The sequence below is a fragment of the Anastrepha obliqua genome, chromosome 1 (assembly GCF_027943255.1).
Source record: "Anastrepha obliqua isolate idAnaObli1 chromosome 1, idAnaObli1_1.0, whole genome shotgun sequence".
Taxonomy (NCBI): Eukaryota; Metazoa; Arthropoda; class Insecta; order Diptera; family Tephritidae; genus Anastrepha; species Anastrepha obliqua.
Window position 1 is genome coordinate 178,825,941 of NC_072892.1, and position 19,392 is coordinate 178,845,332.

At 37.7% G+C, this 19,392-nt stretch overlaps 1 protein-coding gene across 1 annotated transcript in view; it reads right to left on the minus strand.

Moving 5' to 3' along the window:
• The window catches only part of LOC129238766 (protein pellino), a 136,012-nt gene that overhangs the window by 12,549 nt on the left and 104,071 nt on the right, over positions 1–19,392 (minus strand). Inside the window, exon 4 of the mRNA XM_054873945.1 lies at positions 5,422–5,653. Coding sequence (XP_054729920.1) covers positions 5,422–5,653 — 232 coding nt within the window. The remainder of the gene's footprint in view (positions 1–5,421; positions 5,654–19,392) is intronic.

Genomic DNA, 19,392 nt, shown 5'->3' on the forward strand with positions numbered 1-19,392 from the left:
CTGAATTAGATGGTACGGACTTGGACAAAACGTGGTTTCAACAGGATGGCGTCACTTGTCACACAGCGCATGAAATAATGGCCCAATTGCGAACGAAGTTACAAAACAATGAGGTTTACTGCGACAACAATGGACTTCTTTTTGTGGGGCTAGGTGAAAAATATGGTCTATGCCAATAAGTTCAAGCAGGTTCCAGAACTGAAGAATAAAATCATATGCGTTATAAATGATGAGCACGAACTATGCGAGAAAATCATAGACAATTTTTTTGTCAGTCATATAAAAAGCCATGGACTAAAAAACGTGATAAAACAAAAACAATAATCACTGCCAATTTCAATGTCTTACTACTCGATATTAATTGGGATATTTTATTTGCAGAACTTGACACATCTAACAGTATTTCTATTTTTAAGTCCATTTTGTCTAAACTCTTCGTGGATGATATTCCACTCAGAAAGAAAGACCCTTAATATAAATCTCTCTATTAAAATTTAAATTAAATCCTAAAACCTTCTGGAATAACATAACATCAAAGAATTGTGACAGTGTTCCCACCGGGATCTTTTTAGGTAATAGTCAAAGGTGAAGTTCAAGTGAAGCGATAAATTAGTTGCCGAGTTTTTTAAATTTCCCAAACTGAAACTGATGGTCTTTCAGCAGTTTTGAAAAAAAAAATGCCCGGCTTTGGTCTATAACCTAAAAGTAATATTCAACAAATCTTTATGGTCGGGGAGTTTTATTGACGCATGGAAGCTTTTTTCCATTTTCCATTAAAAATGACGTTCGAAAGTATAGGCCTATGGCCTATAGGCTATGGGGTATTTCCAAAATTTTTAAGCCTGCAATCAATGCAAAACTGAGCATTGCGATTAAGTCTTTAATTTGCCCAAATTAGTGTGAATTTGCTGCCAATAGATCTACGGTATCTAATCAGTGAATACTGCTTTCAAATATCTTACTCGAAAATATTTAACATGGTCTTACCACGTACAGTAACTTAACATTTCTGAAATTAAGGCCCTTGGCGTTTTCTTTGATAGCAAAATTTCTTTTATTACCGGGCGACGCGGTTTTTCAGCCGAAGGAGCACTTCTTTGTAAAATGCCGCGTTTAGAGTGCTTCCTGGAGGTACAACTCCTTGTGGACGATGCCTCGAGAGTCGAAAAAGACAACGATCGCTACATTTTCGCCACTGCAAAATCTAACACACTTTCATATGCGGAGCGATGTTGACTGCACCGCTGTTGCCAGCGACTGGGACCGGTTTCTAGTGGAAGGGGAAGGTCCAATGATCATTTTCCCCCACCAGCCGATTCGGTTGATCGCTTGGCAGACGCTCCGCGCGGGAAGGCTCATTACTTTTCAATCAAACCAACATTTGTTAGGTCTCAGTTAGAATAGGCTGTTTTTATTTGGAGAAAAAGTAGTCAGCAAACTATCAATATAATCGAAAGTGTGCAAACAATATTCCTCCAATATACGCTTCACTCTCTGAACTTTATTGATCCCATGCCATCATATTCTGCTCGTCTCAAATATGACATCATTACTGGAGTTATTGATTATCCCTAATTATTGAAGGATTCAATTTACTATTATTATTATTAATAGCAGGCCATTATGCACTGCGACCAGAGTTGATATATTGTGCAAGGCCTTTTAAATAACCCTAGAGTTTTAGGCTTTTTAAAAATTTTAACACAATTTTTGGTTTGTTGTTCCAAAGATTGCATGAAGATACTACGGTACCACCAAAGTGATGAAATCTTTGTCTGCCCAATGCAGGACATTCACAAAGCACATGTTCTGAGCTTCCTATTTCCATTTCGCAAAAGCGGTAGAGGCGTCTCAGATAGGCCAATAATATTTAACTGATACCTCCGGCTGCAGTGACCTATAAGATATCCTGTTAAAAGACGCAGATCTACTCTGTTTAGTGAGAGTAGCTTGTCAGATATTCCTTTGCTGGGACTTAGAAATTGTTTGGCTTGATGCTAATCGGCACAGTTTAGCCAGTGTGCAGCAAATTTCAATTCATCCCATTTCCTAAGAAATTCATTAATGTGGCTTTTTGTGAGTCCACATAAAGTCTTCGGACCAGTAAGTTGCATATTTGCTCCTCATCAGCCATTTCATTTCCCTTATGCTCTTCATGTTCCGGAATCCAGTCTAGTATTACTGTGTTGAGATTCCCTAACGTGCTGAGAAGGTTTAAGCAATCGTTTGCCAATTTAGAGGTGATAGTTGTTGATAGAAGGGCTTTTAGAGCCGCTTGGCTATCTGAAATTATGTAAATGTCATTTTCCATTTTCATTCTCATTTTCCTGCGAAGGCATTCTCTCCCACAAGTTTCAGTTGCATGTATTTCTGCCTGGAATACTGTTGGGTAGAGTCCCATCGGAATCAATTTTTTGAATTTATGGCCATTGATTTCTGCCCCTGTTTTATTTTCCAATTTGGACCCATCAGTGAACCATATCTGAGATTCAAGTTTGAAATTGATAGAATTAGTTCTCCAGGCTGTACGTTCATTAATAATAACTTGGAAGTTCCTGAAGAGTATTGCTTTTGGTGATAGTATGACATCCCTATGAAGAATGGAATTATATAGGAAGTCTTCTAAGATCTTTAAATGCCCCTTCATATCCCCACTTTTTTAAGAATTCGATTTAATGTCGAGGCGATCTTTTAGGAACTTCTAGCCTTTTTATGGATTAGCTTTAAAACTTCCTTTGAATTCTATATTCTATTGCAAAGTTTCCACTGAAAGCTCAACAAAAAAAAACCAAGGGAGCGAGTTCATTTATATACCATAAGTATTACGAATATTTACTATTTGGTTAGATTTTTGCTTTCATTAGACCTGCCTGTGTTTGCATGGTGCTTCCAGTTTTCTCTCTGTGTGATAGTTTAGGCTTTAGAGATTTTGTAAGAATCAATCAATATACAACCGTACCAGTTGTAACAAACCTCTCAAATGTGGAATTTTGTGACTTCGTTACCCTAACAAAATATATATGACCGTTTTGAGTGTCTTAATTAGCGAGCATCGAATTAATATTATTATTTTATAAAAAAATATATACCCACTAGCTGCCGGCTCTTCCTGTTAGCTTGGAGTAACCGCAGCTTATAGAATCTATTGATTGATCAAAAAGTGTGGCAAGCAAATACAAGTTTCAATTTAATTTCTGCTTGATTTTCTATTGATGGAAACAACAAAGAAATAATGGTAATGCATTTCTTATTTGATTAATAACATCAAGTGAGTGTGCACTTAAAAGCAATTGAATGAATTATAAAATGAATAGTGAAAACACGATATCAAATAGCATCGGCATTCTTACGCGTATGCCAGAGTGGTAATTGTGTAATGAAGTAATGAATATTAATTTCAATTTAATTGCTCTTAAAGAAATATTGACATATGCGTCTAAATTCATACTGTGCTAAGAGCCATTCTATTTTTACCATTTCTCATTTAGAATCTCATGAGTAGGAATATACGCGGTTTATTTCTAAAAATTTAACTCATGAACTTCAACTCAAGGGCAGTTTTATACTTTAGTACAGGTAGATGGTGGAGCGAGAGCATCTCACTGAAAAGTACCCAAGTGCTACCCTCCTTCTAGATTTATCGTGGGACCTTTAATAAAATTTCGGGTCTGACACCTAAAAGAGTCTTAAGGAAATACATGGCAGTGATCAGACCGATTATTGGGTATGCGTTTATGATATGACACAATAGATTAGTGTGGACGTGCTTAATGAGCTGCCTTGCTATCACAGCAGCATTTCCTATAACATAGGCGGATGCACTCAATGCTGTACCTAGTTTGCCGCCTCTAGATTTATTTCTTTTAGTTCAGGTTGAAATCGTTGGGACGAGGATAGGGTAAATGGCTGCCTACGCGGAGCTCCCACTTGGACAAACCATCGAAATTGGTCCATTGTGATACCATACAGAGAAGGAATAGAAGGAAGAGAACCAAGCAGATGAAAAAAAAGTATGAGGAGTTAGGATTGGAAGATGACGATCAATTTTTTTAACCGCTTCAAGCTATTGATGAAATTCACCAGGTATGTGATGTTTAAGCCTGCAATATCCGCAGGGTTAGCAAACAAAGTGAGGGCCTAGATGTCTGAACCTTAGCCCGACGAGGTAGGGCAGCTGAAAAGGTGCTGATTATTCCACCTCATCGTCCAGACAGCTTCTGCAGAAAGGGCTTGAAGCAATCCCAAGCTTCACGGTATGGACACCTAATGGACAATGTGCGGCTGCGACTTTGTTAGCCTTAGACGTTCCCTCGAGCGCCTCCGATCTACCCGTGGCCAGAAGGATCTCGCGACTTAACGTTTGCACACTAACCCAGCGCTCGCTGAGTAGACGCGAGGCCCATCTTTTCAGGAGTACACCACAAGTTCTCAAGGGAACCCCAATCCTCTCATTGTGCGATGAAACCGTCTCCAGAGCCCCTGAGTAGCCAGCTCATCAGCCAAGCAACTTTCCCTCTAAGCCACTGTGACCGGGAACTCAAATAAGCCTAATATCGAAGTATTCGGATGCAGTCGAGAGAGAAGTGAGGCATTTCTCATTTTCTTACAGAAGTAAGCAACCAATCCATTGCTTTCTTAATTGCGACTATCTCCACTTGAAAACAAACAGTGGTCCGGAAGCCTAAATTTGAATTTGATGGGGAGATCTTCGCACAAACCTGCCTGCAAATGTTGCATAAGGTACACTCCTACCTTGAAAGAATAGAAATGAAAAGTACCGCTCGAAACCAGCGTGGGTGTAGGTATGTAGGTAGGTAGGTAGGCCGATATGGCACTCCTCAAGTAGCACTAAAGCGCCGTTTTGATACCATTATGAGACCTCCAATAGGCAGATATCTACAGCCAGCCAGAGCTGTTGGTATAAGGGAGGAGATTGATTGGATTTAGGTTGGCGCACGGCCCCAGGCTGTCGAAGAAAGGAGCGCTCAATGACCTTAGTCGTCTAGCTGCCAAACCCGGATATTTACAGAGAAAATACTCTACAGTCTCCTTCTCTGAAAGGTCCCCACAGCTTCTGGAATGGGGATTAAATGATCACCCTAGCTTTTCCGCGTGTGTGCCGATCGTCCAGTAACCGGTAAATATAGCTACGAGTATGGAAATTGAATGGTGAGGAGTCCAAAGGACTTTCTGAGTCCTTCGTATATTGTATTGGGGTCAAAGGGTTTTCGAAATAGCACATGACGAAAGGGAGCTACATCTTTTCTGCACTTTCCTGAGAAATAATTTGTGCAGTTCCCCTTTAACAACTGTCAGGGGGATGCCGATGACCGGATAGGAGGTCTCTGAGGCCAATTCAATCACTAATTATTATACTAATTCAAGACTTCTGTTGTATACTGTCCATATTGATTTCTTTACCTGAAACATATCCGTTTCCGTGTCCTCTTTGTATTCGACAATGACAGCTTGATTGCGTGACAGTGTGTAAGATATCGAGTGTTGATTGGCATCCAATATAGCTTTCGATGTCTGTGGCGATTGGACGATATAGTGTTTGGAACGTTTCACACCGTTCGGCTCTGTGCGTTTGTATAGTACAAATTTTGAACGCCTCCGTCCGCGATCACCTTGCGGCAAATAACCATTATAACTGTAATGTAAAACAATAAAAACAGATAATAGAGTATTAGTTCAAGCTGTGTATAATGCATATGTATGTGGGTGCATATACATATATAGAACGTGGCACTAAGTGGTCATTTTGTTGGGATTTACGTTGATAACTTATTAAGTAATAATGCATGACATTCACAAATACAAAAACAGTGTATGTGCATATGTAATAAATAAATTTTCTAGGAAACGCAAATGCACTTCAGTTGAAGTATACGTAGCGGTTTTAAGGCAAAGCCACTTAAGCTTATCGCAGACAAACAAGCACAGGAATGCCGCAGCGTGTGGTGGAACATTTTAAATAAAACCCTTGGCCGTGTGCTTTTGAGGAGTTACATGAACGGAAGCGAGATGGTCTTAGGGAATATTAAATATATAAATATTATATAAAATTTCTCTTATAACTAAAACCGTTGACTTTGAATGCTCCAAGATTTTATTTATTTTTATTCCAGCACAATTTAACAAATATTTGCAGCGCGGATGTAATTTACAATTTAATTAAATAAGGATTAAATAAGAATATGAGACACAAATTTCATATATAATATATATTATATATTATTACACAAACGTAGAAAAAAGTTTCAATTCAGTTTTTTAAGAAGAGTTTTAGCAAAAACTTAGCAAAAAAAGGCGGCCGCCGTAGCCGAATGAGTTGGTGCGTGAATACCATTCGGAATTCACAGAGATCGTTAGTTAGAATCTCGGTGAAAGCAAAATAATTAAAAACATTTTTCTAATAGCGGTCGCCCCTCGGCAGGCAAACCTCCGAGTGTATTTCTGCCATGAAAAAGCACCTCATAAAAATATTTGCCGTTCGGAGTCGGCTTGAAACTGTAGGTCCCTCCATTTGTGGAACAAAATCAAGACGCACACCACAAATAGGCGGAGGAGCTCGGCCAAGCACTTAACAGAAGTGTACGCGCCAATTATTTATTTTTTATTTTTTTTTTTATTTAACAAAAACTAAACCTTTTCTAATAGTTAAGAGTGAAAAGACAGGAATTATAGCTTTCCAAATATATTCCAGCAGCTGCCAAAGTTACCAATGCCATCCAGCTGTCAAAATATTCAACAAGGTTGACCATTTCCTCACACATCGTTTCGCACTCGCTGATGCCAATGTGAATTTCGTCGTGCGGTTGGTCCTCATCATGACTTTAGTGGGCTGGCAATTCGGCACATCGTGGAAAAGATTTAGCGTCAGCACACTCTTTTGGAGCGTAAACCATCGACCAGACAGAAATTTGATAAATATAAACAAGCTGTGATTTGGTTCACTTTTGGTGCATTAAAAGTCTTCCTTATAAAGGGTAATCAGAGCGAATGTTTTTTCGACAGATAACGCGCGCCTTCTGTCAAAATAATACATTTCTTTTTTCAGTAATCACTAACATTTCATCATGGAAAAACTTACGCCTCAACAAAGTTTTAAATCGTATAATTGTACTACGAAAATTGACGTTCTGTGAAGTGTTCATGGGGCGCTCAAGCCAACTTATGGTGTACAGCGATAAGGCCCATTTTTGGTTTAATGGCTATGTCAATAAGCAAAATTGCCGTATTTGGGCTAACGAGCAGCCTGAAGCCATTCAAAGACAGTGATTACATCCAATGAAAACAACCGTTTGGTGCGGTCGATACTGGTCCATATTTCTTCAAAGACGAACGATTCAGTGAATGGCGAACGATATCGCGCCATGATAAACGACTTTGTGATGCCGGATATTCAAGCCCGTGATCTACACAACATTTGGTTCTAACAACCCATACAGTCCGTGAAACAATTGATTATTGCCTCGTCGTTTCGGTGAGCAATTTATCTCTCGTGTCGGACCAGTGAATTGGCCACAAAGATGGTGTGATATCAATCTTTTGGAGTTTTATTTGTGGGGGTATGTAAAGTCTGCTTATTGGATAAACCAGCTTCGATTGAAATTTTGGTAGCCAATATCTTTAAAGTGATTCACGAGATATCGGCCGAAGTCCTCCAGCGAGTCATTCAAAATTGGTGTTTACGGATGACCGAATTATGGCACATTTGCGAAGATACACTTTTTGTATTGTGACTAACTAAAGCTTTAGTATAAGTAATCTGAGTAGTACTTTAATTGATGAAAGAATGAATAAATAAATAAAAAAATACACACTTGAAAGGAAATATCTTTAAAAAGTAAATGTCATGAATAGTTCTACACAAAAATAATAAAGATTGCGCAATCAATTTGAATTTTCGTGTTTTTTTTTTGTATTTAAATTTAAAATCCGATACCTCAAAATTGATCACCCTTTATAAGTAAATTTACAAAACTATATTAACTCTATTCCATTTGAACTCTTTTCTTCTTTGCAATCATAATCCATATAAGCGCTCCGCATGCCTACCTAAATTTCAGGGCACGCAAGAGCTGCAGACTATTAAAATCAAAATTATTAAATTTTCCCCACATCGACTCGTTTTGTCGCATTCGCATTTTATAAATAGGCAAATATGAAAAGCCACATTAATTCGCTTAAATTATGTGCAACGTCGACCGAAATTCGTCTGAGTGCTATTGAACGCATTTGCCTCAGCGCGGTGCGAGTGTAACAAAAAAACATTCATGCACACATACATTATGCACACATATATAAAAATGTATTTTTCTCAACTTCAACTAATTCATTGGTAAATCTTTTACACAACGCAGGTCCCCAACATTTTCACTGTTGTTTTTACGTGATATGCGCGCCGGCGGCCCTGCCGTTGTTCGCTGGTCTATTTCATTTTATGCCACAAGTTTCGATGTTAACGAACTTTGATTCGTCAAAAATAGATAAACGATTGCAGATTGTGTTACGGCGTACTGTGGTGTGACGGGCTGCTGATGCTGGTCTATTTCGAATTTTGTAACTTCTAATACAGCTCGTGCCCACTGAAGTTGCCCTAACGCACGCGGTTGCGAACGTGTATGAGTGCGTGTACGTGAACTAAAATTGTTGCGCCATTGTCAGCATTTATTAGATAGATGCCTTCCATTTTCCGCATAGTACATTTTTGAATACTTTTGTTTTGCTTTGTTTTCAAATTGTGGACATTTTCCTATCTTGAATACCAAATTCATAGCCAATTACGCACAGTTGGTCAAGAAAGGGTTTTTACAAAGAGAAAAAACATGTTTTACGTTTTATTTTGTAAACAAATTGTTGGTTTATTAATGTGAATTATTTTTCTACTTTCTTATAATTAATTAGAGAATTTTGTAAAAGGGAAACAATTAACGTTAGATAAAATGACTAAAACCCTTTTCAAACATTGGTAAAGAGCATTTCGCCTGATTGACAAGAGAAAAGTGAATGAAGTGCATTCTGTCGGACTACACTTCATCCCAAAATCACTATTTCTGTGTAGCTAAACCTGCAGAGACGATTAATCACTCTGTTCTTTTACAAAATGCAAAATTACTCGCATTATTGGTTTGATGTTGGGGAGTAAGACATTGTCCAGACTTCCTTGTATAAAAGGTCGCTGGCTTCATATCCTCGCATACGCCCGTTGCATATTACTTTGGAGTCAGCTCCATGTTTTATAGATTAAATGCTACGTCTCGGCATTTACCCATTTCCACTGGATCCTTCAGGCCGCAAAGATGAACAGTAATTGTTTTTTGGGCGGTTTGGCGATAATGCAAGGCCTCTGATTATTGAAAAGTCTCCGTCACCTTGTGCTTTTGTGCTTGTTGTAGGTGCTTACTTATGGCTTTCTTGCCTGGGGCGTTGAATATTTGCGCAAAAGATCCGCGCTAAGTGTTTCATTTATATGAACTCGTCAGCCCCTCTTCTGCTCCCTTACTACACAGATCATGAACATTTGTGTGTCTATCCAGATTCTTGGAAGGCTGTGTGTCTATCCAGGTTTCCGAGGTTGGTTCTGTTTTCTGTTTTGTATTGAGAACCGCAAAATAACAAGTAAAAATTTCAACAAGGAAAAATTGCTCTTCAGGATAAGTGATTGAAACTGGTTGTAATGGTCTCCAAATACTTAGCTTTTAAATTTTTAATTTGTTAGCTCAATATCGGAACAACAATAAAGCAACAATTGAAATTGTTGTTGTTGTTTTTTTATTTGCCGATATTTCGATGCTCTATTTGAGGTCATCTTCAGGAACTCTTGGTTGTGTTGGTCCTACAGGACAGGTTTTAAATGGAGATGGGATTACTGATGAATATTGCTTGCTTATCCAAATGATTGAAATGCTGCTAGCGTTTTTTTTTTTTTTTTCAGAAATACAGAGTAATAAATTTTAAACTTTTAAAACGATTCCACGTTATGCACCCCGGATATCCAAAACTATCGAAAATATTAGAAGACCGCTCATACTAGATGCTGGAATCGAAAATTGTTGGGTAGTGGTTCATCGAAGCATGCGAGTTTCTGCCTTAAGCGCACGGCACCCTCCTAAAAAGTTACTGTTGGCAAAGAAAATGAGCCAATAAGATCTATATTGGACCACAAAATTCCAGAACAGGACAACAAAATGTTGAGGAGAAGTGATTTTTTCAGACGAGTCAAAATTCTTAACCGGACACTGTCCGATGCGAATCGGATGTAATCAGACTTCATATAATTTCGAACATCTTTGGCAGTAGCTGTATGGAGGATAAATAGGAGCTGACCTGCTTTGATTAGGCTAAAATTTAAATATTTTATCTCACTTTGTAACAAAACCTTGGGAGCTATTAGCTTTGGATATCAACCGCGTGTAGAAATGTGTTGTCAATAAGCAGCGGTAATAGGTACCTAGCTCCCGTTTGTTTGCATGCCTCCTTCCTAGTAGCACAATGGTCGGTTTATACGAGGCTTGTTCAAAAAATAAGGTGAAGGTTTAAAATTTCGCGGGCTACGTACATTCGTCTTTCTTTTATTATACGTTTTTATGTTGGTACACTCGTCTCAAAGATGTGTTCATATAAGCAATAGGTATATCATGTCTAGTTTGTTTGTGAGAGGCATAAACAAGACAATCGGTTTGCGTGCTCGGCGATTTTCTGCTATCGGCTCTTAAGTCTCCTGTACTCTTCCATTACGACGATTGGTCTTAGGTTTCGATGGCATAACCATATACCCATGGTTCGTCAGCAGTTATAACCGTTTTAAGCAAATCTGGATCATCGTTGACGTCATTTAACAATTCCAGATCAATGCTCGTGCGACGTTCCTTCGATGCCGTAAGCTTCATGCCCAAAATTTTCGAAAATACTGCATGGCATGAGCCAACCGATATGCCAACATCCTCAGCAACTTCTCTAATTGTGATTGGACGATTCTCCATAAGAATTTTCTTCACTTTCTCATCATTTTCATCGGTTGTTGATGTGCTGGGGCGTCCAGAGCGAGCGTCGTCATTCAACTCTTCTCGACCTTCTGTGAAAAGCTTGTAGGAAGAGTACTCTCACCGTACGCCACTGTCAGTCAACATTTCATTTTTTACACAAAATTTGGTGCAACTTCTTTGATCCATTTTTTTCTCACAAACAAACTGAACACTATATTGCTAAAACCGTGAGTAGATCTTCGACACGAGTGTATCAACATAAAAAAAATATATATCGAACGTCGTGTGTACGCAGCCCGCGAAATTTAAAAAGCTACCTTATTTTTTTAACAAACCTCGTATCATCTATCTGTGTAAGTGCCCTACCTCTACATTTCCATTCGAAGTGACCGTTTAACCCAGCCTTCTTCTAATCTTCCATTTCACTAGTTTTTTATTTATTTTTATTTTACTTAAATTTTCAAATGTTGAATTTCCGAGTGCTTACATTGAATTATGAAGGTGAAGTTCTTCATATTTCTGAATACTGCAAATTATTAGTCATAAAAAACTCATAACAAGCAGCTTCTGAGTCAGCCTTATTAAATCTCTTTTTTCCACGTCTAACTTCTATTAGCCAAGGTATTAGAAAAACCAACATGTAATAAAATTGGTTTTGCCAATGCTAAAGTTGTATGTATGTACGTGCTTATGCATTTGCTACTCGATTGAGCCAAGTGAAAAACTGGAAACCAAGAGGTCGAAAGCGAATGTATCTGGTTCTATGGCGAAAAACTGCTGAAGCAAGTGGTCATAACTTCCGACTTGGAAACGATAAGTGAAATGGGAAAGGAATCCATGGTTGAAAATGTACTGATTTGACGTATCGAAAACATGTATGCTGAAGTCGATCGGTTGATAAATGACAAAGTTATACAGCGTTTACATACCAACATAAAAGATGGCGCACCCTGTACAAAAAGTTGAAGAGCTGTATATAGCGGGTGCAATACGCACCGCACCTACAGCGGCACTGGACAAAATGCTTGACCTTCACCCAATTGACTGAGTAGAAAGTTCTGTAAAGAAGTCAAAAGGTATTGACAACAGTACAATCAGTTCAAAGGTCAAATGGCCTCAGCCTTATATGCAGAGGTTGAAACGCTAACTCCTTCTACGTTATTCCTCAAGCTAATTTCAAAACAGATGCAAATCTTCCTGCAGCTGGCACGGCCGAAATACAACCACCTTTCTACAAACAACGGTTGAATATTGATGCAGCAATGATTCAGGAAGCGAGCTCGAGATGGGATTCAGAAAGCAAACTCCATAAGGGAAAGAACCAGCTAATGCAGGATCGTGAAAACCATGCTACGCAGGTACAACGTTTGGTCTACAAACTATATTTTTCCAGGAAAGAGCATACTGACGGGACACTTTCTCACTTCAACGCACGCGACCAAACTGAAGCTAGCGCCAAATCAGTAATAATGTCAGCCTTGATATTCAACGGAAGATCTCTTTTGCCAGCAAGCGCTACATTGAACTAAGAAGGCGATTGACGAGTAAAATCCAAACTTTTCAGGCCTCTCATCATGGCCGTTCTATTGTATGGCTCTTGTTCGGTAAGAATATCCGATGTGCCGTCCTTTGGGGTGTTTGAGAGAAAGATTCCACGGAAGATTTTTGGACCTTTGCACGTTGGCGATAGCCAATCAACAGCCATCGTAGGCGATGCAACAATGAGCTGTATGACAGTTACGACCATAGAGACATAATGCAGCGGCTCCCCTGGCTAGGTTATGTCGACCAAATGGAAACAAACGCTCCGATTCTGAAAGTAGTCGATGCGGTACCAACTGGTGCCGGCATCGGAAGAAGGCCTCCTTTGTGTTTGAAAGAGCAGGTGGTGAAGGACTTGGCTTCACTTGGTGTGCCAGTTAACACGGGAAAGAAACGACTGGTGCGCTTTTTTAAACTGGACTAAATGGCTTAAGTGGTTACATGGGTTTCGTCGGGTAAAAAAGGCCTATTTTCAATATTTTTTTTCTATGTAAAAAAATATTTATTTCATTCAAACTTTTTTCTGTCTTATACATATTTAAAGAATAATTTCTGAAATTTTCACAAAAAAAAAAAAAAAAAATTAAAACTCCTCCATTGTGACGTCATTTCCGGTGACCCCTTGAAAAACAGGTGCGTCCGCGTTATCAGCATAACTCCTGACATGATCATCGAAAATGAAAAAACAAAAACAAATGTTTTAGTTAAGACCATAAACTCGTGCTTGAACGAAGGAAAGAAAAAAAGTAAAAATTGGAATTTTGGCAGACATTTCTCCAAAAAAAATTAAAATTTCGGTCAAATTTGCTTGACATTTTGTGTTTTTTTAAATAGTTGTAATTGAAAAAAAGTCCTTCGTCCCACCACGAGTAAATTGTATTTCGAAAACCTGAGTAAAATTTCATCAAGATCGGTTGAGTAGTTTTCGAGAACATTAGACAACCGACTTTGAAAACACGGTTCCGAGAAAAACGCGTTTAAAGTTTTGAGTAACAATAAAAGTGGCTTGGAGCACACACCTTCCAAAGGCTGTATCTCCGAAACTATTGTTCGGATCAACTTGAAAATTTAGGATTATATTCTTGAAATGTTGTAGAAATTAATGAGCCAACAAAAATCGATTTTTTAAACCCACTAAACTCATGTAACCCCTTAAGCGGTTACTGCTCCAATCAAGAAGAACAAGTAATTATGATATGTATTTTGAAAAAAAAAAATAATAAAAAACCTAATTTCATTAATTTGAGTTTAATTTCTTTAGTACTTTTACAGCTGTTAATAAGAAGCATAAACAAAATTATTTTTTGCTCAGAGTTCAGCTTCTGTTTTTCCCTTTTGAAGCTACTGAATTTTGTATGTAAGAGCTCGTATCAGAGGTCCACGCACGATTGCACTCAAGATAACAATCAAACATAATTAAAAGCTTAACTTTTGCGCACCAATGCAAGCATTTAGTTACTTCTATTTTTTTGCAGATTGGAGCCACCCGCCAACGAATCCTAAGCACCAACTATTTAAGTCGGATTTACAAGTACAACCAGTGAGTATTTTATAAATGATGTTGTTTGTTTTAATGACTTGACATTACAACTGGAAGTTTTCTTTTATTTTAGTGGTGATTTTTAATGACAGCACGTACAACCATGGTTTATGTACTGCACATACATACATATATGTATAGTTGTATATGTAGATGTGAATGTATAGTAATATGCACAAAACCACAATTAGCTGTATTCAGCGTGTGCAACGCTTAACAATGTGTGTACTCATATGTAGAATTTATTTTTGTTGGCTATCTTGAGTGTGCTTCACAAGAATGTATGCTCCGGAGTGTTGGTGCTTAAATTCATTTGCAGAAAAAGAAGAACAAGAATTGAAAAATGGTGTTGCAAACGTGTAGTGAGTCTCAGCTGACTCCTATTTGATCTCTTCCGGAATTTCTCCTTTATTTAAAAATATTTCGCCCCACAAAAAATTCTTGCTATAAATTTCACAAAAAAATCCAATGTTATTTTCCTTAAACTATTACAGAAAATAAACGACCAAATGAATATAGGTCCAACTCTGATAACTAGTTATTTGGTTTAGACCAAAAATAAGATTTACACAGGTTTATCCACTTTGAAAATCCAAAAGTAGAAGAAAAAACCGTTTCAAATTTGAATATTGATGTAACTTTTATTTCGAAATAATATGTGGACTACGCCAATAGTAGTGCAATACAGCATCTTACAAATTGTCTCTAGTGCCTCTCTCTCCACTTTCAGAGCGCAGGCCTTTTCGGCACATACGAGGATCGTTTGAAAAGTCCATGCACAGTCAGAGAGATTTCGTTTGTACCACCTCTTGGAATAACACACGCCAAGCTTCGTTCGAATCGAGGAAGTTGAGTGATTTTCAAAAAAGTCCTTTGATGATGGACACGACAAAAGCAGTTCTGGCAGCTAAATTAATGCAAATAGGGTTCCAACTCCTTTCACTTACCCGCTATTCTGCATACTTGGCTCCCTCAGATCCCTCGGCCTCATCAATTTGAAAAAATGGCTGGCGGGCGAAAGATTTTATTCTAACGAGCAAATGATTGCAGAAACGAATGCATATTTTTCAGACTTGGCCAAATCCAATCATGTTATTGGGAAAGAATCAACAGCGTAGGTTGAAATGTATGGTTCTTTGGCTCAGAAACGAGTTCGTGTCCAGAAATCGGACGAAAAAGTGTTAGCAGCAGAAAAGAATTTCGTTTGTGGATTACTTGCAAACTGGTAAAACAAAAAAAAATCTGAATACTATATTAACCTTTTGGACCACCTGAAAAATTCATGAAAAAAGATCCAGCTTGCCAAAAAAAAATAGTTCTTTTTCAGCAGGACAATGCACATCAGGACGTGCCACAAGAGCATTTTGACAACGGCTAAAATCAACGAATTACAGCTGCAATTGTTGGAGCATCCACCGTATTGACCAGATTTGGCCCCTAGGGACTACCATCTGTTTCCAGACCCAAAAAAATGCATGATGAGGTTATAACATCTGTGGATGCGTATTTTGCACCCCTTCCAGATTATCACTTCAGGGATGTCATTCATAAATTGGAATCTCTTTGGAAAAACTGTATTTATGTTTAGGGGGACAATACTGAATAATAAAGTGTATTTAAAACCATAGAATTGGGTTTTTCTTGTCGAACCGCAAAACTTATTGAACAACCTAGTATATAAATTTACCTTATTCCTTTTACACCAGGCAACGATGTTATCTAAAGCAGATTAAAGTTTTATAAAGCCGACTGTACTTGCAATCGCCGAATAGGTATATCTTTAAATCATCAGCGTACAAAAGAAAATTTGCCTTATTAAAGCAACAGGAAAGGTTATAAACAAAAATTATAAAAAGTAGAAGACCCAGTATATTTCCCTGGGTTACAACAGAGGACGCACCAAAAGAAATAGATGACGCTCCATAAAGATTAACAACAAATTTCCGAGAGGAGAGATAGGACTTAAGGTCTAGAAATTTGAAAAAAAATGGATTTTTTTTTGCATATTTTCAAAGTTTAGACCTTCAAAAATATGCCCTTCAACGGATTTTTCAAAATTCGAATTATTTTCGGAGATACAGCGGATTTTGTGACGTGGCGTCTAAGCCGGCCGAGTGGAGCGAATCGCACAATAAACGGCAGATGATACCGGACAACTTGAGGACTCGGACTTTGGAAATTGAGACCGTGTGATTAACCTAATCAAATGCTTTTGAAAATTCTGTGTAAACAGTATCAAATTGAACTTTTTGTTTTGAAAACATGATATACAATATTTAGAAAACACTGCAAGATTTGAAACAGCAGATCAACATTTCATGAAACCTGGTTGGTCTAAAGCGATTAAACGATGAACTGCAAAATAAATTTTATCTTTCACAATAAGTTCAAATAATTTTGAAATAGTGGATGATTTGGCGATTAGTCTATAATTGGCCATATTATTCTTCCACTTTTGAATAGTAGATGAATGGTTATTACTTTCCAGGCATCCATGAACTCTCCGCGTAGAGAGTTTTTGAATATTTTTAATACGGATCTGAAGTAAAGACTTTTAAGACACACAAGCTATGTAATTATAAATATTTTTAATATAATGCCTGCTAATTAAAAGAAATATATATAAAAATATTAATAACAATTAATTTTTTGATTTTAGAAGAAATTATGGCAAATGAAGTTAATCAAAAACTAATAAATTAAATAAAAACAAATAAATCAAATAAAAATTAATAAACTAAATAAAACTAAATAATAAATAAATAATAAATAAAAAATTATATTTATTAAGATTTCAAAGCTTTCTTCTTCTTGATTAGCGCTATAAACGCTTAAGCGATTTTGTCCAATTTAGTTAAGCATCGAAAATTTTCCATAATTTGTGGTAATTTTACATAAAATTAAAAAAAAAAGTACTTTTCCCCCCTATAAAACAGTCGGGAAAACTTCAGGGGCTTTGTGGCATCATTAAAACATCAACCGATTTAAATATAAAAAAAGTGTGTATTTCGCCTTTTCAATACAAAACAATTCTGGTGCTTCTAATAAATATTTAGAACTTCGACTGTTTGTGAACCATCCTAATGCACGTATGGATGCTCTTAATTTTAGTGCTTGCATAAAGGGAAACCTTAAAACAGAAAGATGTAAGAATAGCTTTTATATTACATATTGAGGAGTGAATAAAAAAAAACAAAGTTGCTTCCTTATTTGGTGTTCGCTGCTGATGGGTTAACACCAGCCAGGCGGGCAGGCATTCGTACCAAGATACATACATACATATTTACAAATGCACATAATTAATTGTCACTTTACGTATCGCATTGCGACGTATTTGTACGCCACGCACATACACAAACACACATACTCATACTACACATACATGCACATGGCTGCACGAGAACGCGCGAAACGCAAAATATAACAATAAATACCCGCAACTCCGTGCATGTGTACATACATACATATAATACAATATGAGGGCGAACAAAACAAGTGGAGCTGGCAGCACAAACAACAAACAACAACCAGCAATAAAGCCACACCAACAAAAGCGCCAAGTAACAAAAGCTTAAGATTACGCAATAAGTTTCACGCCCCCAACAAAGCGAAAAAGCGATGAGTGCGAAGCTGCCCGCTTCGATATCGGCGATTGCGAAGCTGTTGAGAAATGTATCTGCGTCGTCGTCGTCGCCGCAATAAAATCATTAATGAAAAATTAAGTTACCACATTTGGCGCCAGGCGGTCATTTGACGCTTAAAATGTTGCTGTGGGTGGAAGAAGAAATCCAATACGGCACACAGCTGCTCGTTTTAGCTTCTTTGCTTGCTTTGTGTTTTTCTTTTTTGTATTTTTGCGTACTGCCTGCTTCTTGATTGCATACCAAAGACTTATCAAATTCGAAAGCGGCAATTTTTTTTGTTTTTAGACTCAATTCCATAAGTCCGCCAGTACTGCGAATCACACACACACACACACACAATGCGCACTGAAGGAACTAATTTAATTTACCTAGACAAATTTAATTAAAACGGCAGCACAATAAAGACAAAAAAACAAAAAGCAACGGGAAAACACTAAACGCAAACAAACACAGAATTTAATTAACCGCACGCAATGCGACTATTTGAGCGATGTTAAATGCATCAGCGGCAACAATCCAATCAAAATAGTTTGGAAACTATGCCTAGTTCAGTGATGGAGGTAATGAGGTAGAGTCGTAAGGAGCAGCAGTGATGCTGTCAACTTCTTAGGCGACAAGTAACATCAATTATGTTCAAAAAATGATGTCAAATGTTTGTCGATGGCAGCATCGTCGGTCACATCACTCACTAAGTCAGCTCAAGCAGTGCGATAGTGAGCCTGAACGCCGTAAGTGGCAATGAAACGGTTGCTTCTTTTTCGCCTGCTTGCCGCAATTAGAGAAATCAAATGTTGTGAAATTTCCTAGAAGTCATAGCTTCCCAGTGTTGTTGTCATTACTTGCAATCTCTCCCATATACGTAGGCCACGAGTGGGGTCGCTGTGATGTCATCTGCAGTATCACTATTTCGTCGACGCAATGCACCAATGCAAATGCTCATATTTTAATTTATCAGATGTTTTTTAACTGCACGAGAACCATCGATATCGATAACTATGGTTTGACAGCTGAGAATGGCAAACTATGTTGCATTTCTGTTCGGTAAGATTTGGCACGTCATCATAAATCGTTTAACGTCAGAACAAATTGTGGAAATTTACTTAAAAAAAGAAATCTTTTCGCGTGGTTTATGGAGCATTGGCGACAACATCGGCCCTTATTTCTTTCGTATGAGGAAGGGGCTGCCGTTACGGTGAATGGCGAGCGCTATCGAGCTATGCTGATTGGATTTTTTATTAAGTTTACTGCAAAACCGTCAGATTTATTGGAAAACGTTGTCAAAAATTGTCAACCAGACTATAATAATAATAAATAAAATTATTCCAATAATATTTCCGTTTCATTTAAAGTTCTCAAGCTTTCAAAAAAAATACCCAATATAACATCTGGGCAAGGTTGGGGAAACATGGTTTTCAATCCCTTTCAAATCCAAAAGAAGGAAAGTTCATTTTTAGTCATAGAAATACAATGTGAGCCTGGTAGTTTTAAAAGAGGAGAGATTGATTTACAGCGCTTACGGTACTGTCCAATTCGTACAATACTCTAAAGCATTATTTTCTGAAATAAATAGGTGATTTCGATATCAATTCGTCTACTTTAGGCTAGTTTAAACGCACTACCCCAAGATCTCACATAAGTTTATAATAGCACTTACAAAATAAACATTCCTCAG